This window comes from Lepisosteus platostomus, chromosome 6 (assembly GCF_059453375.1).
Source record: "Lepisosteus platostomus isolate fLepPlt1 chromosome 6, fLepPlt1.hap1, whole genome shotgun sequence".
Classification (NCBI taxonomy): Eukaryota; Metazoa; Chordata; class Actinopteri; order Semionotiformes; family Lepisosteidae; genus Lepisosteus; species Lepisosteus platostomus.
The window spans coordinates 13,441,292-13,464,598 of NC_142616.1; the positions used below are offsets into that span (position 1 = coordinate 13,441,292).

Sequence of the window (23,307 nt, forward strand, 5' to 3'; positions counted from 1 at the left end):
ACAGTTTTGGTCACCTTTTTGTATATTGCCCTATCCATTGATTTTATCCAAAACTGAGCCAGATGAAAAGTGTGAAGAATACCTGTTCTAATGGGTAAACTCTCTTCATTTTGTCATTTAAAGTGCAGCTAAAAGTGCAACAGTGGGCAAAATTCTATGGTTCTTGTAACCCTAACCCTAGCCAGGCATTAAAAGCATGCCGATTAAACTACCATTTAACAGCATTTTTCAGCTTCATGAAAATTTGCCTGAACCAGACAGATTATTAAAGAAGATACATTTCCTAGAGGTTTTAGAAACCGTTTTGATAGTCTGAGACTGATTTTTTGGAGTTTGAGGAAAAAAATTAACTTTGATGTTTGGAGGGCTTCTGAGACACCCTGCCAGAATGTACATTTGAAACCCTAGCTAGGGTTAGGGTTAGCATTCCCACAACAGGTAGAGGTTTTTTACTGTCAGTGCTGCATTCCGGGTCCCCAGTTATCTTTAGGATGAGTGATCATTTGCTCCTATCTGCACTTTTAGTTTTCGGAGAGTTTTGGTCACCTTTTTGCATATTGCCCTATGCAGTGATTTTATCCAAAACTGAGCCAGATGAAAAGTGTGAAGAATACCTGTTCTAATGGGTAAACTCTCTTCATTTTGTCATTTAAAGTGCAGCTAAAAGTGCAACAGCGGGCATAATTCTATGGTTCTTGTAACCCTAACCCTAGCCAGGCATTAAAAGCATGCCGATTTAAATACCATATAACAGCATTTTTCAGCTTCATGAAAATTTGCCCAAACAAGACAGATTATTAAAGAATATACATTTCCTAGAGGTTTTAGAAACTGTTTTGGTAGTTTGAGACTGATTTTTTTTGGTTTGAGGAAAAAAGTTAACTTTGATGTTTGGAGGGCTTCTGAGACACCCTGCCGGAATGCACATTTGAAACCCTAGCTAAGGTTAGCATTCCCACAACAGGTAGAAGTTTTTTTAATGTCAGTGCTGCATTCCGGGCCCCCAGTTAACTTTAGGATGAGTGATAATTTGCTCCTATCTGCACTTTTAGTTTTCGGACAGTTTTGGTCACCTTTTTGTATATTGCCCTATAAATTGATTTTATCCAAAACTGAGCCACATGAAAAGTGTGAAGAATACCTGTTCTAATGGGTAAACTCTGTATATTTTGTCATTTAAAGTGCAGATAAAAGTGCAACAGCGGGCAAAATTCTATGGTTCTTGTAACCCTAACCCTAGCCAGGCATTAAAAGCATGCCATTTTAACTACCATTTAACAGCACTTTTCAGCTTCATGAAAATTTGCCTAAACCAGACAGATTATTAAAGAAGATACATTTCCTAGAGGTTTTAGAAACCGTTTTGATAGTTTGAGACTGATTTTTTGGAGTTTGAAGAAAAAATTCATCTTTGATGTTTGGAGGGCTTCTGAGACACCCTGCCTGAATGCACATTTGAAACCCTAGCTAGGGTTAGGGTTAGCATTCCCACAACAGGTAGAAGTTTTTTACTGTCAGTGCTGCATTCCGGGCCCCCAGTTATCTTTAGGATGAGTGATAATTTGCTCCTATCTCCACTTTTAGTTTTCGGACAGTTTTGGTCACCTTTTTGTATATTGCCCTATCCATTGATTTTATCCAAAACTGAGCCAGATAAAAAGTGTGAAGAATACCTGTTCTAATGGGTAAACTCTCTTCATTTTGTCATTTAAAGTGCAGATAAAAGTGCAAGAGCGGGCAAAATTCTATGGTTCTTGTAACCCTAACCCTAGCCAGGCATTAAAGCATGCCATTTTAACTACCATTTAACAGCATTTTCAGCACCATGAAAATTTGCCTGAACCAGACAGATTATTAAAGAAGATACATTTCCTAGAGGTTTTAGAAACCGTTTTGATAGTTTGAGACTGATTTTTTGGAGTTTGAGGAAAAAAATCAGCTTTGATGTTTGGAGGGCTTCTGAGACACCCTGCCGGAATGTACATTTGAAACCCTAGCTAGGGTTAGGGTTAGCATTCCCACAACAGGTAGAGGTCTTTTACTGTCAGTGCTGCATTCCGGGTCCCCAGTTATCTTTAGGATGAGTGATAATTTGCTCCTATCTGCACTTTTAGTTTTCGGACAGTTTTGGTCACCTTTTTGTATATTGCCCTATCCATTGATTTTATCCAAAACTGAGCCAGATGAAAAGTGTGAAGAATACCTGTTCTAATGGGTAAACTCTCTTCATTTTGTCATTTAAAGTGCAGCTAAAAGTGCAACAGCGGGCAAAATTCTATGGTTCTTGTAACCCTAACCCTAGCCAGGCATTAAAAGCATGCCGATTTAACTACCATTTAACAGCATTTTTCAGCACCATGAAAATTTGCCTGAACCAGACAGATTATTAAAGAAGATACATTTCCTAGAGGTTTTAGAAACCGTTTTGATAGTTTGAGACTGATTTTTTGGAGTTTGAGGAAAAAATTTAACTTTGATGTTTGGAGGGCTTCTGAGACACCCTGCCTTAATGCACATTTGAAACCCTAGCTAGGGTTAGGGTTAGTATTCCCACACGAGGTAGAAGTTTTTAACTGTCAGTGCTGCATTCCGGGTCCCCAGTTATCTTTAGGATGAGTGATCATTTGCTCCTATCTGCATCTTTAGTTTTCGGACAGTTTTGGTCACCTTTTTGTATATTGCCCTATCCATTGATTTTATCCAAAACTGAGCCAGATGAAAAGTGTGAAGAATACCTGTTCTAATGGGTAAACTCTCTTCATTTTGTCATTTAAAGTGCAGCTAAAAGTGCAACAGCGGGCAAAATTCTATGGTTCTTGTAACCCTAACCCTAGCCAGGCATTAAAAGCATGCTGATTTAACTACCATTTAACAGCATTTTTCAGCTTCATGAAAATTTGCCTGAACCAGACAGATTATTAAAGAAGATACATTTCCTAGAGGTTTTAGAAACCGTTTTGATAGTTTGAGACTGATTTTTTTTGGTTTGAGGAAAAAAATTAACTTTGATGTTTGGAGGGCTTCTGAGACACCCTGCCGGAATGCACATTTGAAACCCTAGCTAGGGTTAGGGTTAGCATTCCCACAACAGGTAGAAGTTTTTTACTGTCAGTGCTGCATTCCGGGCCCCCAGTTATCTTTAGGATGAGTGATAATTTGCTCCTATCTGCACATTTAGTTTTCGGACAGTTTTGGTCACCTTTTTGTATATTGCCCTATCCATTGATTTCATCCAAAACTGAGCCAGATGAAAAGTGTGAAGAATACCTGTTCTAATGGGTAAACTCTCTTCATTTTGTCATTTAAAGTGCAGCTAAAAGTGCAACAGCGGCCAAAATTCTATGGTTCTTGTAACCCTAACCCTAGCCAGGCATTAAAAGCATGCCGATTTAAGTACCATTTAACAGCATTTTTCAGCTTCATGAAAATTTACCTGAACCAGACAGATTATTAAAGAAGATACATTTCCTAGAGGTTTTAGAAACTGTTTTGATAGTTTGAGACTGATTTTTTGGAGTTTGAGGAAAAAAATCAACTTTGATGTTTGGAGGGCTTCTGAGACACCCTACCGGAATGTACATTTGAAACCCTAGCTAGGGTTAGGGTTAGCATTCCCACAACAGGTAGAGGTTTTTTACTGTCAGTGCTGTTTTCCGGGCCCCCAGTTATCTTTAGGATGAGTGATAATTTGCTCCTATCTGCACTTTTAGTTTTCGGAGAGTTTTGGTCACCTTTTTGTATATTGCCCTATGCAGTGATTTTATCCAAAACTGAGCCAGATGAAAAGTGTGAAGAATACCTGTTCTAATGGGTAAACTCTCTTCATTTTGTCATTTAAAGTGCAGCTAAAAGTGCAACAGTGGGCAAAATTCTATGGTTCTTGTAACCCTAACGCTAGCCAGGCATTAAAAGCATGCCGATTTAACTACCATTTAACAGCATTTTTCAGCATCGTGAAAATTTACCTGAACCAGACAGATTATTAAAGAAGATACATTTCCTAGAGGTTTTAGAAACTGTTTTGATAGTTTGAGACTGATTTTTTGGAGTTTGAGGAAAAAAATCAACTTTGATGTTCTGAGGGCTTCTGAGACACCCTGCCGGAATGCACTTTTGAAACCCTAGCTAGGGTTAGGGTTAGCATTCCCACAACAGGTAGAAGTTTTTTACTGTCAGTGCTGTTTTCCGGGCCCCCAGTTATCTTTAGGATGAGTGATAATTTGCTCCTATCTGCACTTTTAGTTTTCGGAGAGTTTTGGTCACCTTTTTGTATATTGCCCTATCCATTGATTTTATCCAAAACTGAGCCAGATGAAAAGTGTGAAGAATACCTGTTCTAATGGGTAAACTCTCTTCATTTTGTCATTTAAAGTGCAGCTAAAAGTGCAACAGCGGGCAAAATTCTATGGTTCTTGTAACCCTAACCCTAGCCAGGCATTAAAAGCATGCTGATTTAACTACCATTTAACAGCATTTTTCAGCTTCGTGAAAATTTGCCCAAACAAGACAGATTATTAAAGAAGATACATTTCCTAGAGGTTTTCGAAACTGTTTTGGTAGTTTGAGACTGATTTTTTTTGGTTTGAGGAAAAAAATTAACTTTGATGTTTGGAGGGCTTCTGAGACACCCTGCCGGAATGCACATTTGAAACCCTAGCTAGGGTTAGGGTTAGCATTCCTACAACAGGTAGAGGTTTTTTACTGTCAGTGCTGCATTCCGGGCCCCCAGTTATCTTTAGGATGAGTGATAATTTGCTCCTATCTGCACATTTAGTTTTCGGACAGTTTTGGTCACCTTTTTGTATATTGCCCTATCCATTGATTTCATCCAAAACTGAGCCAGATGAAAAGTGTGAAGAATACCTGTTCTAATGGGTAAACTCTCTTCATTTTGTCATTTAAAGTGCAGCTAAAAGTGCAACAGCGGCCAAAATTCTATGGTTCTTGTAACCCTAACCCTAGCCAGGCATTAAAAGCATGCCGATTTAAGTACCATTTAACAGCATTTTTCAGCTTCATGAAAATTTGCCCAAACAAGACAGATTATTAAAGAAGATACATTTCCTAGAGGTTTTAGAAACCGTTTTGATAGTTTGAGACTGATTTTTTGGAGTTTGAGGAAAAAAATCAACTTTGATGTTTGGAGGGCTTCTGAGACACCCTGCCGGAATGCACATTTGAAACCCTAGCTAGGGTTAGGGTTAGCATTCCCACAACAGGTAGAGGTTTTTTACTGTCAGTGCTGCATTCCGGGTCCCCAGTTATCTTTAGGATGAGTGATAATTTGCTCCTATCTGCACTTTTAGTTTTCGGAGAGTTTTGTTCACCTTTTTATATATTGCCCTATGCAGTGATTTTATCCAAAACTGAACCAGATGAAAAGTGTGAAGAATACCTGTTCTAATGGGTAAACTCTCTTCATTTTGTCATTTAAAGTGCAGCTAAAAGTGCAACAGCGGCCAAAATTCTATGGTTCTTGTAACCCTAACCCTAGCCAGGCATTAAAAGCATGCCGATTTAAGTACCATTTAACAGCATTTTTCAGCTTCATGAAAATTTGCCTGAACCAGACAGATTATTAAGGAAGATACATTTCCTAGAGGTTTTAGAAACTGTTTTGGTACTTTGAGACTGATTTTTTTTGGTTTGAGGAAAAAATTCAACTTTGATGTTTGGAGGGCTTCTGAGACACCCTGTCTGAATGCACATTTGAAACCCTAGCTAGGGTTAGGGTTAGCATTCCCACAACAGGTAGAAGTTTTTTACTGTCAGTGCTGTTTTCCGGGCCCCCAGTTATCTTTAGGATGAGTGATAATTTGCTCCTATCTGCACTTTTAGTTTTCGGAGAGTTTTGGTCACCTTTTTGTATATTGCCCTATGCAGTGATTTTATCCAAAACTGAGCCAGATGAAAAGTGTGAAGAATACCTGTTCTAATGGGTAAACTCTCTTCATTTTGTCATTTAAAGTGCAGCTAAAAGTGCAACAGTGGGCAAAATTCTATGGTTCTTGTAACCCTAACGCTAGCCAGGCATTAAAAGCATGCCGATTTAACTACCATTTAACAGCATTTTTCAGCATCATGAAAATTTACCTGAACCAGACAGATTATTAAAGAAGATACATTTCCTAGAGGTTTTAGAAACTGTTTTGATAGTTTGAGACTGATTTTTTGGAGTTTGAGGAAAAAAATCAACTTTGATGTTTGGAGGGCTTCTGAGACACCCTGCCTTAATGCACATTTGAAACCCTAGCTAGGGTTAGGGTTAGTATTCCCACAACAGGTAGAAGTTTTTTATTGTCAGTGCTGCATTCCGGGCCCCCAGTTATCTTTAGGATGAGTGATCATTTGCTCCTATCTGCATCTTTAGTTTTCGGACAGTTTTGGTCACCTTTTTGTATATTGCCCTATCCATTGATTTTATCCAAAACTGAGCCAGATGAAAAGTGTGAAGAATACCTGTTCTAATGGGTAAACTCTCTTCATTTTGTCATTTAAAGTGCAGCTAAAAGTGCAACAGCGGGCAAAATTCTATGGTTCTTGTAACCCTAACCCTAGCCAGGTATTAAAAGCATGCCGATTTAACTACCATTTAACAGCATTTTTCAGCTTCATGAAAATTTGCCTAAACCAGACTGATTATTAAAGAAGATACATTTCCTAGAGGTTTTAGAAACCGTTTTGATAGTTTGAGACTGATTTTTTGGAGTTTGAGGAAAAAATTCAACTTTGATGTTTGGAGGGCTTCTGAGACACCCTGCCGGAACAGCGGGCAAAATTCTATGGTTCTTGTAACCCTAACGCTAGCCAGGCATTAAAAGCATGCCGATTTAACTACAGTATATGTATTAAAATCAGTCTCAATAAGAAACCTCTTATTTCTTCTGTTTTCCAGGAGACTTTTTCCCTGCGTCCTCTGGGTGGATGGTGGCTCTCTTCTTGTTAGCAGCTGTGACTGTAGCAGCATCAGCACTTCTGGTGATCCAGTGGAGAAGAATTGTCAGTATGTGCTCATTATAGATGTGTGTCTGAATGTCTGTGTCAGGATGGATTGTAAATGACAATGTCTGAGCAGCACACCCTACTCTAGATAACAGGAGTCAGCGCACAGACACCCTGTCAAGAGCTGTAGATCCCAGCAGCTCAGCTTCTCAGAGTGGGTTATAGAGGGAGATCTACACTTTGGGATGGGATCCTATCAGTCAGAACCAGAACCGGCCCACAGCAGCTGTCCTTGCAGAGACAGACCCAGCTCCTCCAGTGTCAGAGCTCCTCTGTCTTCAGCTGTGTCTCACTGTGAGTTTCCAGTGGAGGTGAATCAGGGTGAAGTTACTCAGGAGCTGTTCCATCATCTATGGGCAACAGTGAACATCTGACCTTCTCCTCTGGGATGGAAACTCAGAGAATCCCAGCACACCCAGGGATCTTCCTGCTGGGCTCCATCCTGATTCTCACCCCCTGGAGAACAGTATGTTAATGGTTATAGTGACACCAGTTCTGTGTCCAATACTCCCTAGAAACAATCAAAGTGTCTCCGTGTTTCCTTGTCCAAGTAAATCAGTAACAATGTAATTCTGATGGGCATTTTGTAGATTTCAGTTCTTTATTCACTGTTCATCCCAGTGAAGCTGTAATGATAATATTCTGACAGCTGCCCTAGAGCAGATTAATTAATCATAATAATTGCTTACACTTATATAGTGCTTTTCTGTAAAATCCACTCAAAGCACTTTACAGTAATGGGGACTCCCCTCCACCACCACCAGTGTGCAGCCCCACCTGTGTGATGCGATGGCAGCCTGTACCATTGTTAATAATTCTGTCTCTTTATTACAGAGGAGGAGACACTGTGGGAGGATAAATGTAAGTAAATCAATAGAAATTGAAACTGTTGTGTTTAGCTGCTCTGCTATTTTGCTGTATACTCATGCAATTCAGATTTGAGATGAAAAGATGAAAATAAGGCAAAAGTACAGCTCCAGGAGCTGTTAGGTCAGGTCACGTCTGTCTCTACTTTTGTAGATGGGTTGATCAGTCCTCGATTCCAGAGCTCAGGGAAACATCTCTCTCTCAGGTTGAGGATGAAGAGTTTCACTGCATCTTAGGGCTGTTGTCTCAGCATATGTGGGATATTAGACCAGCTACAGTACACCAGTTCCTAAAGTGGAGACATACAGTACAGTTTCTCCTGATTACTCAAACAGATTTAATTTCAGATTTAAATAAATTCAATATAGGTTCAAAGCAATTTTCATTTGAGATTTGAGATATCACCTAAAACAGGGGTGGATTGAACATAAGTGTTATTATTCCAAAATGTTAAAGCATACAGTATATGCACAGAACTAAAAGGTGCCATACTGTACTTTTGCCTCAGTTTCATTTTTTCATTTCAAATGCAAATCTCTTGAACATACAATAAGAATACCAATTTTGACTTCACTGTCCTAATACTTAAGGTGGGCACAATGAGTCAATCCTGATGCAAACAGTTTCCTAAGAATGGGTACATTAGGTTTCAGTACTTTTTATTTTGTTGGTTAAGCTGCTTTTATTATTATTACCCTATTATTATATATTTTATTTATTATATTACTCCAGTTCCATTGTCACTGATCTCTGTAATGACACTGCCTTGTCTGATAAATGTTTCATTCTTTGCAGGTAATACTTTAGTGCTGCTTCGAGACCTGGGTAAGTGCTGCACAGGGAGTCCACTCACAGTCTGTGTTTAACTGGAGCTTGCTGCTCTGAGCTGCGTGTAGTTTATGTACAGTAATACCATGGCTCTTACCTGCTGAGACAGCGATCAGAGGCAGTGGGCTAAATGAAAATCCATAAACAAGGTCAAGGAATGTGCAGTCAGAACTCAGAGGGAAACACACAGGGAACACCGAGATACTGGTGCAGAAGCTGGTCTTATAACACCAGGTACAGATGAGAAAGGTGTGGAGATTAAATTCGCACAGGTGGAACTGATCACCTGTCAGCAACTGGTTGATTGGAAAATCTAACAGACGCTCTGTTGGCTGCAGTGGTATTCCAGGACAATTTCAAGTTTACTGTTCCGTAAAGTGTTGAGTGTAGTTTATTGTACTAATTTGTTGTGATGTGCAGTTCCATCTTCTTGATATTGTCTCTAGCTTCCTGTAGGGACTGTTGTCTAAAATTGCTGTATTCAAGCAATTTTCACATTAACAAGTTTACTCCTAGTGACTCACAGGTATTTGTTCAGACTGATGAAGATCTCTGTAATAAATGGTATAATGTCAAACCTGTCATATTAATTAAAACAGAATGTCTGATCCTTGTCAGTTTGCTGACCTGTAACCTCTTCACATCTGGAAGACTAGTGCTGGTGAACCTCATGGGAGCAGACATGACTCATTTACAGTGCTAACAGGCCTTTTCAACACACCAGACTGTACTGATCAGACAAAACAAGCACAGGAGATTGCATAATCGAACCAAACACTCCTTGGTCTTGTTGCTGTTTCTCTGCAGTCCTGGCCCAAGCTCTCTTCTAGTCTCCTGATGTCTGATAAGACTGGGGGCTGGCTGACTGACCCCACAACCAGAGCACTGACTGTGTCTCTGCACTACAAACCCACCCTCATCAGGCTCTCCCTGTCTTTCTAAAGGCTGGGGGTGCCTCCCAGTTAGACTCCTGTCCCAGCAGTGAGTACGGGACCTACAGCTTCAGTCCCAGACTATCCAGTCAAAAAGATGAGCCTCCTGAGCAGGACGGCTCTCAGCCTGATCAGGTCCCACTCTGCTCCAACAACTCCCTGCACTTCCAGTAACAATCCTCTTCCTTCCTCTTTACAGGAGCGGACGGGCCCATTCCTCATCAAGGTAGGTTCACCGGGTTAAGGTAGGTAGGCACCACGTGGAGGTACAAACTGTTATTGAATCTCTAAAAGACAGCTGCAATTTACTTTAAATGACAGCATATTATGTCTGTGCATTCTTTAAACTGGTTCTAATAAACATCGGACTAACAGCAGGACTCTCCGGTTTAACTGTTCAATGTGTTGATCAGCTTTTCAGCCACAGTGATAGCATAGGGCGTAGTCTAGCGATATTTCTGAGGTGAAAAAAAATATGTTTTGACAATATGCTGCACATGTGGGTCGAATGCTAAGCCAGAATTGAATATCACCCCAAGACAGATTGGAGGGGTTGGAGAGTTATTTGTCATGAGGTGGTTATGTAACTGAAGTGTGACAGCACGTTCTAGAATTTTTTCAAGAGAGGGTGAGCTGGAGATGGGGCGAAATTTGTTTAGATTCTCCAGAGCCATGTTAGGCTTTTTTGGCATGGGGGTAATGGCAGCAGTTTTGAGGACCGTTGGTACAATGCCAGTGCTCAAGGATTCATTTATAATATTGAGGACAGTTATCCTAATGAAAGGATGCTCCTAATCCAAGCCCAGTCAAAAAATGGCCAGTCATAATTGAGTATGTGATGTTTCTGAAGCGCAGAAAAAAGTGAAGGATCTCAAAACAGAGGTACGCCTAATCAAGCCACTGTAATAATGCACAATATGCGTACTAACGTAATAATTTGTATTTCATTTGGTTTTCAGTCTGTCAGATCCACATAACTAAGATAGACATGTCATATTTTTAAACTAGACACACTAGACTACTAGAGATCTTTTAGTAGAAAAGAACAGATTCACGTTTCCCCCACTTGTATAAATGCTGTCTGTGTTGCCTTGTGGCTGAGGTAATGTTGGTAAGTCTGAGGGATCAACTAGAGGCAACTGTGGATGAAAGCGTAGGCTCCTTGACCGTGATGTCTGCGTGCCTTTTGGCTGAGGTAATGTTGGTAAGTCTGAGGGTGAGTCTGTGCCTTTGGTCCAGATACAAGGCCAAACAGACAAGCATCTGTGATCAGTTGACAGCTAATGTCAGTCTAAGGTGTGAGCTGGCAGTTTCATCAAGTGCAGTCCTTCTGAGAACTTCACAGAGAGGGATAGTATGGTTGGCTCGGGGTGTATAAACTCCTTATTACACCTAAAAATGCATTTTTATGCATTTCTAAACCCCACCGCTCAGTAATCAACTCTTCTACACGCACTCAGTCATCTATCCGCTTTCCCTCCGTACCAGAGAGCTCCGACCCCAGCCGGTCGGGTCTCTTCAGGACTTTCCGTCCTTCTTCTGTCGTATACACTTGGGTTCAGGCCAGTCGTGCCCTCGGCTGTGTCCAGCTGAGCTGTAACAACTTAAATATGAAGCCCGGCTGGTAGCAGCTTACCAGCGCTCACACAGCTCAAACATTTCCACACTGTAATGTCACACAGCCTTTGTCCTGGTCTTCTCACTTCTTGGGTGACACATGCCTGAGCTTGAGAGGAGCAGCTGCTACTCCACAGCCAGTGTCCCCAGTCAGCCGTCCTATTAAGTGCAGAGGAATTAACTTCCACCTACAGTATGCTATGATGATCTGGTGGATACACCACCACTTCAGGCTCAGCTCCTTGTGGCATCACATTGGATGGTTGTAGAGTATCAGGAGGAATCAGGTGGAGGGATAGTCTTATAATAAACTGCTGTCTCTTTGACTATGATTATGGCACAATACTGCCGTCATCAGGTCCTGTTGCAGTGACAAGGAGGCTACATAGACCTCTGAGACCCATACGAGGTTAAATTACAACACTTTACGAACACTCTAGACACAGTACATCCCAGCCTGTCTGACAGCTCCAGCTCGTCCCTTCTCACAGTCCTGTGCCCCTGCCCCAGTCCAGAGTCCCAGACACAGGGGAACTGATCTGGAGGTGAAGGGCTGAGACTCTCAGTGTGGATGGAATAAATCAGGGCTCCACACTGACTTGAAGGTTCAGGATGGTGGCCTGGAGGTCCTCTAGAGTGAGTTTGTCTCAGAGATCAGAGGCCAGATTTCTTTATCAGTCCTCCTCTCACTCCTGCTGGGAGTCTGACTCTGTACTTCAGCTTGGATTCAGCTTATTTATACAGTATTGACCACTGAGGCTACAAGGTACAGTAACTGCTGGAATCTCCAGGGTGAGCTATTACACCACCTGTAATGAAAGAATAGAGACAGGAGCTTCCAGCCTTCCTGGGGGACAAAACAGAATATAGTTTTATTATAGTTAGAATATAGTTAGTATTTTATTGTGGTGATGAAGTGGGTTTAATTTTCTGTAACAATTGCAAAACTGAGACAGTTAAATGCAAGACTGTTAGGAATCGATAAAGCGTCATGATTTACAGTCCGATCCAGTCAGGAAGAGACTCGCTGGACTGTTTCTCTTCTGCTGTCGGGTGTCTTATCTGTCAGGGTGAGAGGGTGTTGGGGTGAGACGAGGGTGTTGGGGGTGTTTATGTGTCAGGAAGGAGTCTGTTTCCCGTGCTGGGGAATTAATCTGAGAGCTGTGTTCACTTCTGAGACAGGCTGCAGTGATCTGGGTTCAAGAACAGGCTCAGTGGTGTGTTTGACACAACAAACATCAATTCATTAATCACCATCGTCAGTGAATGTTAAGGTACTTACCTGAGATTTCGGGGTGTCTTCAGAAGCATAGGGTTTAAATTTAGCTTCTGTGTTTCCAGAACAGAGCAGTCTTTTTCTCACTCAGTGTGACACAGTGTCTGTAGATGGATGTGTAAGAATATAATAGTCCATTATTGTAGTTGGGAGATATTTAAGTTTGAACTTTTCTAGAGCAGGTGAATTAAAATATTCTGTTTCCTGTCAAAATAAGACATTCACTCACACATGTCACCACTGTGAAAGTAAGGGGCAGTAGGGTCCTGCGCTCCCAGGACAGTGGGGTCAGCAGCCCATGGTCAGTGTAGGAGGGGTATTTACTGGGGCTGTAGGGCTCCTCTTCCTGGACAGGGGTAATATCTTTGGGCTCTTTCTCTTCAGCCCAGCTGGTGTTCATATGGTCCTGGTCAGTAAGTGACCAGTGGTGTGTTTAATTAAAGACTGTCGCTGGTCTGTCAATATTTCACTGGTTAAGCAGGGTGAGTGTGGGGTGTTTACCTGTGATATCAGACTCCTCATTCCAGGACAGAGGTGATATATAGAGTATCGGTGCTTCACACTGACAGACTCTCCTGTGGAATAGGTCAGTGATGGACACAGTGTCCTGTTCTACACAGAATAAGTGTGAAAGATCAGGGGAAGATGTTGTCTTGTCAGCTTCAGGGCCAGACTGCAGTGTCCATTCCTGTCCAGTAGAGGGCAACAGGAGCTCTTTGTCCAGAAACACAGTCAGGTGTCTTTTATAAATGTTTAAAACCTGGAAGTCTTAAAGACAATTGAACAGGATCAACAAAACTGTGATTTTGTTCTAAACTGAGGCTTGTGAAGCCCAACAGAAGAATACTGGTTTATTGACCTCTTGACCACAGAGAAGGATCTATGGACAACAGTGGGGTCAAACACATTTCACAAGCACAATTTGACTTTAATTGTCATATAATGACAGGAGACTCTTGTGATGTTTCCTGTTTTATTCCCACAGCTGACGTGATTCTGGACCCTGATACAGCTCACTGTGATCTCTCCCTGTCTGAGGATGGGAAGAGAGTGAGAGATGGACTGAGGAAGAGTCTTCCTGCCAATCCACACAGATTTAGTTACTGGTCCTGTGTTGTGAGCAGGGAGGGCTTCATCGCAGGGAGACACTACTGGGAGGTGGAAGTGAATGAAAGGTGGATCATAGGAGTGAGCAGAGAGTCAGCAGAGAGGAAAGGAGTCGTCAGCATCTCTCCTCAGCAGGGTTACTGGTGTCTGGACTCTGACCCTACTGATTTCTCTGCTCTCACTGACCCTGAGACTGATCTCCCCTTCAGTCTGCGGCCCAGGAGGCTGGGGGTGTGTGTGGATATTGAGGAGAGGAAGGTCTCCTTTTACACAGTGGAGTCCAGAGCTCACATCTACACCTTCACTGACATGGTCTTCAATCAGGGGGAGAAGATCTATCCTGTCTTCCGGACCCTGGATTCAGATAAAGATCTTGTGTTGCTGCCTGCTGTCAGCTGTGGAGATTGACCATGACTCATGAACACAGGCTGACTCCTCCCAGCTCTCTGTCTCAGTATAATATTACCACAGTGCCTGACTGGACTGAGACATCAGTCTGCATCAGGAGCTGTGGGGTATTTAAACCTGTTCAGTCTCTCCTCTGCAGTCCAGCACTGCGTCACCAGTCCCTGTCCTGCCCAGCCACTAGCCAGCATTTCCCAGCCTTCCTTCTGCTCCCAGTCTGCCTGAATGCCCCTGTATCCTGACTGATCCTGTTCCCTCCCTGTCTGCACCCTGACCCACCTGGACTCTGCTTGGGGAAACAGTATTACCTGGATTAATTAGTCATCCATCACTCAGGAGATACTTTACTGCGAGGGTGGCAGGTGGATGGAACATGCTTCACAGTTCTGTAGCTGGATCTGATACCCTGGCTTCTTGAAGAGGTAGCTGGATGAGACCCTCAGATCAATTAGTTACTGGAAATCAAGAAGGACTGATGAGGCAACTGTGAGCCTCTCTATTACACCCTTCCTGATCTTCTTGTCTTCTTATATATTCTCATGTTTGAAGTGATTTTGAATTTCTGTTCAAGCTGTTTGTACCAAACACAGAGCTGCTCTTGTCCACTGTGAGTGTGAAAGAGGGCAGCAGTAGTGCAGTCAGTGTGACCCTCAGTCCTCACAGGACACAGTGTCCTGACACACAGCCTGGTCCCAGTGGGAAGAAGCTGGACAGGAGTCAAGATGGACAGTGTCTCTTGTACCTCTGGAGGCTACTCGAATGGAACTAGACTTAGTGTCTAATTCAGATAATTTTAGATTTAGTTTTTTAAGAAGTACAAAACAGCTTTATTTTCATTACTTCAGAAAGAGTCTATTAGGTTTTAGATACTGAAATACAAACTGCTGCTGCTCTAATACAGCAATAGCAGGCCTGGTGTCCCTCAATCTTTTCCTTCTCCAGAGTCTGAAGGGATTATTTACATCACTATTTGGTTTAGAAACCCACCTGCTGTAATCTGGGGTGATAACGATGGGGTTCAGACAAGGGTGAGTGAGGGAGTGTAGAGAGACTCCCCAACACTCCCACGTTGGGGTCACAGTGTCACAGGCAGCACAGCCCCCTACCAGAGCTCCAGCATCAACAGGAGGAGAGCTGTGACCTTCACTGCCTGAAGACACCTGGGAGTCTTTATACACAGTATCATATATTCCTCTTTAGTTTTAATAAAAACTTTTCATCAAGTAGAAGACAGAATTATTGCTCAATGAAAGAGTTGTGTCAATAGCTTACGTATAATATACTGTAGGTGGGCAGCTGCATCAGCATGCGCAGGCTGCAAAGGAACAAGTCACAGGTTTATTCCATGCTGAAAAAAAGAAGAAAGAGAACAACGTTTCGGCAGTGGAGCCTTCTTCAGGTGTGAACTGAACTGAACCGACACCTGAAGAAGGCTCCACGGCCGAAACGTTGTGTTCTCTTTCTTCTTTTTTTCAGCACGGAATAAACCTGTGACTTGTTCCTATGTATAATATATCCTCATACCTTGAATACAACATGATACCATCAGATATTTATCATCTGAGTGCTTTTAGTAACCCAAAACACTTCTGCATCCTCTAAGCTGCTATTGTTTAATAAAGACCTTTTTCCTTCTGCTCCGATCTGTTGTTTTCCTTCCTCAGTGACATACTGTACCCATGTAGCAACATCAGTCATTTCCCTTTCATTGTATTGGAAGCAATGAACGCAATTTAGAAAGTTTCTATTACATTTAGTCAAGAAACAAAAAAGCATCATTGCTGTCACTCAAATCCCTCACCCATAATTTGCTTTGTGCTTGCCCCTTATTGCCATATTTTCTAGGGCTAACACCTACCTGTTTTATAGTACGCTGTTTTGAAGTGTCTTCAGCAGCTTGGTACTGTACAATAATGTTTTTATTGGTTTCTGACGATGCCATTAGATTCTGTAAGATACTCTCCCAGCATCATGGGCGGTCAGTGTAGAGACATGTTTAAAGCTGATGTGATCCAACAGTGTCATTACCAAGGTGCTATGGCAGAAACCATCAGATTCTAAATTAAATCTAAATCTAAATGAATACAATTTAAATGGATTATTTACATAGTACATCGCTATTTGGTTTAGAAACCCACCTGCTGTAATCTGGGGTGATAACGATGGGGTTCAGACAAGGGTGAGTGAGGGAGCGTAGACGGACTCCCCAACACTCCCACGTTGGGGTCACAGTGTCACAGGCAGCACAGCCCCCTACCAGAGCTCCAGCATCAACAGGAGGAGAGCTGTGACCTTCACTGCCTGAGGGCTCTGAGCAACCCATCTCACTGAACACTGGACAGGGCCCCGTTGGCTGATCACACTGGACACTGGACACTGGACACTGGACACTGGACACTGGACACTGGACACTGGACACTGGACAGGGCCCAGTCAGCTGATCCCACTGTGCACTGGACAGGGCCCGGTCAGCTGATCCCACTGTGCACTGGACAGTACAGAATATCTGATAAAAAGCCAGGTTTTCTAGAGAACTAGAAACAGATCCGAAACAGATTATGACAGATCTGCCTCTCCTTGGGTGGCCCAGAAGACCAATAAGGAACAGAAATACAAAATAAGAAACTTTAACAAACTCTTCTATCCAACTAAAACACAAAATAAATACTGAAAACCCACCAAACACCAGCCACCCTCATGAATCCCTTTATATACCAAACTAAATTAAAACCACGTGGCTCTCAGAACATCTCCAATTATCTAATAATTGATCAATTATTGCAACACAGGTGCTCCATACAGAGAATTGAGCTAAACAGCCTGTAGTGTCAGGACAGCTGAAGCCACTAATCTCAGTGCAGCTGGTCTGCCCAGCTGGGGAAGTGCTGTTCTTGTATTGAGTACAGTGTGAGTATAACACAGCCCCACAGAAGAGTTCACGCCTTTCCTATTGAGTCCCATTCTGTGTGATTCTGTGATTCTGAACCCACAAGCTGAGGACGTCTAAGAAAAGCTGCAGTAAATGTCAGCAATGTCTGAAGAGAAGTGCATGTGATGCTGTAAGCTGATTGAATAAGTATTCAGACATGTGAGCTCAATATTTGTATCTTGGGCACCACTGGGCCACTCCAGGCCTCTGTCTTATTATGAAGCCCCTCCAGTGGAGCTCTGGCCTTGTGCTTTGGCTCAGTGTGCTGCTGAAGTGTGAGTTCAGCTCCAGCCTCAAGTCTTTAGGAGACAGAAACACACTTCAGTCCCATATTTTTGTGTACTTTGCTCCGTCTGGTTTTCCTCCAATCCCACACATTCAGACCAACAGGTTCCAGTCTGGTCTGATCCCACAGCAGCCTTCTCCCCTGCCTGCAGGCTCAGGGAGCTGCTGGGCTGCAGGCTGCCTGCAGGGGCTGGATGTGTCTTTCTTCAGCCCCATACGAGCCCCTGGTGGACGCCCAGGACACTGATACCCACCTCCTCCCCTCCCAGCCACTCCGCTCTGTCAAAAGCACCACTGGCCTGATGGAGGCCTCCACAACCAGTCTAACCAGTTTTCTCCTTGTGTGGCTGCCCAGTGTGGAGGGACAGTGGGGTCTGGGTGCTGACAGGACCTATTTAAAGTGGGGAAATGGGGAGCAGGGGGCTCCCAACAGGGCAAAACTGGGGAGTCAGGAAAGCCCTGGGCAGCACTAATAAACATCTTTTATATCTCAGTTCTTACAGCATCAGCAATAGAGAGCAAGAGCTCATCAGGAGTCCATCAGTACTGAGGAGCTGTGACGTTATAGGAGTTACTGGATCATGGCTGGGGAAGGATGAGCTGGATCAGTACAACATTGGAGACATTTCTTCAGAAAGACACGCTGGACAGAAGGGTGTTGGTTGGGCTGTTTATCCAACCGAACCTGTAACAAGACAGAGGACTGGAGCCAGGTGACCCAGGAGTTTACAGCCTATCTGGGTCAAACTGGACGATAGAAACTGTAAGAGCTCAACACCAGCTGTGTGTTACAGATCACTGACGCACACAGGGACACACAGAGCTTACTGTAGGAGGACATCAGGAAGGAGACATGATGTTAATGGGGGATCGCACCCCTCTCATGTAAATGTGAGACATTTCTTGTATTTGTAATTTTATATTAAACAATATTTTTTAATTAAAATAATTTTATAAATATGAATAAATACTAACTATAAGTTTATATTATTTAAATATTAACTTACTGAAATTTAACATTAATTATTTTTTATTTATACAACACTTTAATGAAACAGGTCAGGATGTTTGATCAGTTGGACCAGCCTGTGGAAATGACCTCAGATCTCCCTGACCACCATTGCGTCTGGACCAGTATTCAGACAAGCTGTGAACTGGGCCCTGTGCTGTGATTCAGGTCTGTAGGATGACGATGTCCTTCACTGTGACACTGAAACTCCAGAATCTGTCACCTGAAATGGTCTGGGGTCACTTTCACACTGAAATCAAGACAAATGCAGCTGAGCTCCTGGGTTTTTACACCAATATGTCTGCAGGTTCTCTGGTCATTTATCTTACAGTCTCTAGATAGAGACGAGTTCAGGAGAGCATCACTGATCTCCTCTGTTTCCACCAGCTCTTTCCCATGAGGTCATTTTAACGAAGACAGGGACCAGAAAGGCCAGTGCAGTTAAACTGGTCCTGCTGGTAGTGTTGAGGTGGGTGTGGACTGTGGAGGAGTGGGAGACAGAAGGAGTCACATTCGTTCTTTGGGTTGAAGTGATCTGTCCTGTTGTCTTCAGGATCCCCTCCTGTATCCCTGTCCTCACTCACTGGTGTCAGAAAAGACTGCACAGTCCTCCTCTTCCTCTTCTGCTCTTCTCTTGACTCTTCTCCCTAACTCTTCCCTCTCTGGACACTTGAGGATTCAATCCAGTTCACTCTGTGTCTCCCACTTCTCTCTCCTCACGTTTCCACTGCATCTCCACTCTTCACTCTCACTCTTCACTGAGCACCAGATCTTCACTGGCTGTCCCAGCTGACCGGGTGCAGCCTGTGTGTGAACAGCTCTCATGTCCCTGACATGGCAGCGCAGGTCTGCTGGCTCCTCTCCCCTCGTGCTGAGAGAGCTCCTGTCTGTGCGGATGGGAGACCAGGGGCCTGTGGACTCAGCCTGTGCTCCCTGTCTCTCTCAGCTGTGGGGAGACGATACGCCGCTGCCTCACTCCTGCAGCAGCAGTGCCTCAGCTCAGTCCTGCTTGAACAGCCCCTCTGCTCCCTGCAGCACACTGGGAGCCTTTCATGGGGCCTGAGAAATGAGCCACCACACAGCCATCTGCCCAGAATCGAAGCTGTATCTCCTCAAGCAGCCCTGGATTTCGGACTCCCACAGGCCTGGAAGACAGACCAGCCCTCTAGCAAAAACACTCCTGTTCCTTCCTGCTGGACCCGAGATGGAGACAGAAACCTTTGCTCTTCCCAGTGGATGAATCAGCGCAGAGGAGCAGGGTATCCTGACAGCTCCTCTCCCTCACTTCAAATCCCTCTTCATCACAGAGCAGAAGACTCACTCGGATCAGATGGGCCTCATTCAGCAGGTGTCCCCATGAGCAGGCAGTAATATTGGCTCATGGTCACACACAGGCCCAACAGGAGCCCCTCTCACTGTCTCACAGGCAGCTGAGCTGAAGTGAACTCATCTTGTCTGTGAGGCTCCTTTCAGGGAGAGAGGAGCTGCCGTCTCACAGTCTGTGGACAAGGAGAGAGGGGCTCCAGGGTGGTATACTGATGGACCACAGCCCAGTTTCCCAGAATCCTCTCCTGCACTCCTCTCTGTGTTTCACTGAGAACAGAAAGTGAAAATATTTCATTACTCTGGTAAACAGGGTGTAAGAGTTGAGGTGAACAGATCGTTTTTCAAACCTAGTTATTAAGAGGCCTCAGATACTCAGATATTTCTTTCAGAACAAGAGAGAGAGGAGCTCAGAGCAGCAGGAGCAGGTTGTCCAGTGTGTAAGTATCCTGTCTGTCTCCGAGCAGTTAACAGCACAGTGTGCTGCAGGGTCAGCTGCTGTCCTGTACACTCAGACAGTTAGTCACTAAACAGACGACTTATTGATGTGAATCATAACCTGATGGTGTCAAATGTTTGAGTTTTCTCCTTTATTTCAACGTATCGGATCTGACTGCAGACAAACAGATAAATATATTTCCTGTCTTTCCTGAAGGTTTCTCTTTCACTTTGTGTTTCCTGTAGTTGAACGGCATCTCTCTGTGAGCAACTTCCGTGAAAACTAGAAATATAAACGTTTTCTCCACGATCTGGACTGTAATTATCATCCTGCCAGGAAAGAGACAGGTGGGTGTGAACCTGCTGTGAGTGTTGCTGTCCAGGACGCTGTGTGTTTCTGGACCTTGTGCTGCAGGTTGAATTCAGGTCAGTAGTAAGTGCTGCTGGACAGAGCAGTGTCACAGTGTTTAACACTGCAGCCTTCCAGCACTGGAGCCCTGAGCCCAGCTCCTGGGCTCTGTCTGTGTGCAGCTTGTACAGAATTGTTGCCAATGGGGGAACGAAACTGGTGAATATAAGGAACTGACTGAGAGGCTGAATGTAAATGATTCTCCAGAATCTACCTGAGCGGCTGGTGTAATTAGAGGCACATGAATTCTTTATTCCCTGGCACAGGTTTGGTGAAAAGAGTATTAGAACTTGGTTAGACAAATGTTTATTAATGATAACAATAAACTACACACAACAAAACATACAACACACAAGATACTCTATGTACAGTACACACAACCAAACATACAACACACAAGGTACACTATGTGCAGTATTTACAGACAAGGCTTTTCAGAGGCCTAACATCCTCATCACCCAGAAATCCCCCAGGTTTCTATTAAACTCTGAAAGCCTACAGATGCCAAATAAGAGATCAGCTGCCTTCCAACTGAATGATATAAAACCTGCAGTTAAATCTCTCTCTCTGCACCCCAGCTGCCACATAATAAATAGCAGGCTATCTCCCGATTCTAAAACTGCACGCTAAGCAGGAAATACATCTCTAACCCAGGTATCTTTACCCAGGAAACCCTTTTTCCCTAAAAAACACAGAATAGCAAGCTCTCTCTCGCAAGGTTCAGGTTTTTAACTGTGTTTTGTGTTTAATGTGTTACCTATTGTGGATCCATAAATTAATCTATTCTTGCAGCGTCAGGTTACAGAACCTGCAGCCTCACCCTGTTAAATAAGGTTCATCTGCTAGTGGAGGCTCAGAGTATTTCTCCTGGGGAACTGGGAGAGATTTGTTTGTTCTTGATTTCTTTTTTAACCAGCAAAATTGAACTAGTTCAACTTTATATTTTGGTGTCCTGCCTCTCCAGATCAGCTCTGTACTGTTTGTGTTGTATTGAGAAGGTGCTGATCTTCTCTGATCGACTCTGTTTCTGCTCAGGAATGGCCTCACCCAGCAGTGTCCTGTCTGAAGAGCAGTTCCTGTGCTCTATCTGTCTGGACACATTCACCAGCCCAGTGTCCATTCCATGTGGACACAGCTTCTGCCTGGCCTGTATTAGAGGATACTGGGACAGCAGTGATGTGTGTCAGTGTCCAATGTGTAAGGAGACATTTTCTATAAGACCAGATCTCCGTGTGAACAGAAGCCTGGCAGAAATCACTGAGCAGTTCAAGAGGACCAGAGTCAGCAGTGATGAAGGACTTTGTGCTAAACCTGGAGAAGTGTCCTGTGATTACTGCACTGGGAGAAAACTCAAGGCTGTGAAATCCTGTCTGGTCTGTCTGGCCTCTTACTGTGAGACTCACATGGAGCCTCATCTGAGAGTTACAACATTGAAGAAGCACAGACTGATTGAGCCTGTGAAAAGCCTTGAGGACAGGCTGTGTGAGAAGCATGAGAGACTCCTGGAGCTGTTCTGCAGGACTGACCAGACCTGTGTTTGTGTGCTGTGTATTGAGACTGACCACAGGACACACAGCACTGTCGCTGTAGAGACAGAGTGGACAGAGAAGAAGGTGACCTTTCTTATTTCACTCTGATATCTTGTACTTTTCTATACCACTTTATAATTACAGTGTTTGACAATAATCCAAACATCCATTCATATTGAGCTCCCACTGAAGGATGGAAATGACATTAATTTCATACTGACGAGCTCAGTATCAGTGTGAGTCTCTTGACCAGCTCAATGTCAGTGTGAGATGCCATTGTCCAGCCCAGCATCAGTGTGAGAGTCCCGACTTGTCCAGTGTCAGTGTTAGAGTCATTTGACCAGCCCAGTGTCAGTGTGTGAATCTGTTGACCAGCCCAGTGTCAGTGTAAGAGTCTGTTGACCAGCCCAGTGTCAGTGTGAGAGTCTGTTGACCAGCCCAGTGTCAGTGTGAGAGTCTGTTGACCAGCCCAGTGTCAGTGTGAGAGTCTGTTGACCAGCCCAGTGTCAGTGTGTGAGTCTGTTGACCAGCCCAGTGTCAGTGTGAGAGTCTGTTGTCCAGTATCAGTGTGTGAGCCTGTTGTGCAGTGTTAGTGCACCAGCAGCAGTGACTTCAGTGTCTCTGTTCCCCTGTTTGTCCACAGACTCAGCTGAGGAAGACTGAGGCAGAAGTACAACAGATGATCCAGGAGAGACTGAAGAAGGTGGAGGAGATCAAACAGGCAGTGGAGCTCAGCAAAGTGAGTCCTGTCAATCCTTCTGAGTGGGGTACTGCAGGGCTCAGTGCTGGGGTCACTGCTCTCTGCACAGAGAGAGGACACTTAGGAAGACTAGGAAGATAAAGTCATTGTCCAGTTAAAAGACTGGTATATGCTGTGTGTCACCCAGGTGTGGAGTGACTGACATAGTGTGTGAAGTGTTTCCCTTCCTAGTTGTAAAGCTTTTTTTAATTGAAAAGATAAATTAATTTATTAACTTTCACATTTCAATAATATTTCATTCATTCTTGTTACCTCATGAAGTCTGCTGGTGTCTCCTCAGAGCTGTGCCCAGAGAGAGATGGAGGACAGTTTACAGGTCTTCACTGCTCTTCGAAACTCCATTGAGAGAAGCCAGGCTGAGCTCATCAAGCTGATAGAGGAGAAGCAGAGAGCAGCAGAGAGGAGGGCTGAAGGGATCATTAAAGAGCTGGAGCAGGAAATCACTGAGCTCAAGAGGAGAAACACTGAGCTGGAGCAGCTCTCCCACACTGAGGACCACATCCACTTCCTACAGGTCAGCACCCACTGTAGAGAGCAGATACAGTATCTACAGAGAGCAGAGAGTCCTACAGGTCAGCACACACTGTAGAC

General features: G+C 43.7%; 2 protein-coding genes across 3 annotated transcripts in view; both read left to right on the forward strand.

The window, feature by feature from the left end:
- The window catches only part of LOC148660439 (butyrophilin subfamily 1 member A1-like), a gene marked incomplete at its 5' end in the record, with an annotated part of 84,762 nt that extends 69,085 nt beyond the window's left edge, over nt 1-15,677 (forward strand). The window contains 5 exons of the mRNA XM_088637847.1: nt 6,896-7,003; nt 7,837-7,863; nt 8,665-8,694; nt 9,829-9,855; nt 13,508-15,677. Coding sequence (XP_088493973.1) covers nt 6,896-7,003; nt 7,837-7,863; nt 8,665-8,694; nt 9,829-9,855; nt 13,508-14,037 — 722 coding nt within the window. The remainder of the gene's footprint in view (nt 1-6,895; nt 7,004-7,836; nt 7,864-8,664; nt 8,695-9,828; nt 9,856-13,507) is intronic.
- Nucleotides 1-23,307, forward strand: part of LOC148660433 (E3 ubiquitin-protein ligase TRIM39-like) — a 182,698-nt gene that overhangs the window by 147,025 nt on the left and 12,366 nt on the right. For both annotated transcript variants that reach the window (XM_088637797.1, XM_088637799.1), the window contains exons 2-6: nt 19,973-20,020; nt 20,265-20,444; nt 21,463-22,040; nt 22,600-22,695; nt 22,997-23,230. In XM_088637797.1, coding sequence (XP_088493923.1) covers nt 21,465-22,040; nt 22,600-22,695; nt 22,997-23,230 — 906 coding nt within the window. In that variant the 5' untranslated portion in view covers nt 19,973-20,020; nt 20,265-20,444; nt 21,463-21,464. The remainder of the gene's footprint in view (nt 1-19,972; nt 20,021-20,264; nt 20,445-21,462; nt 22,041-22,599; nt 22,696-22,996; nt 23,231-23,307) is intronic.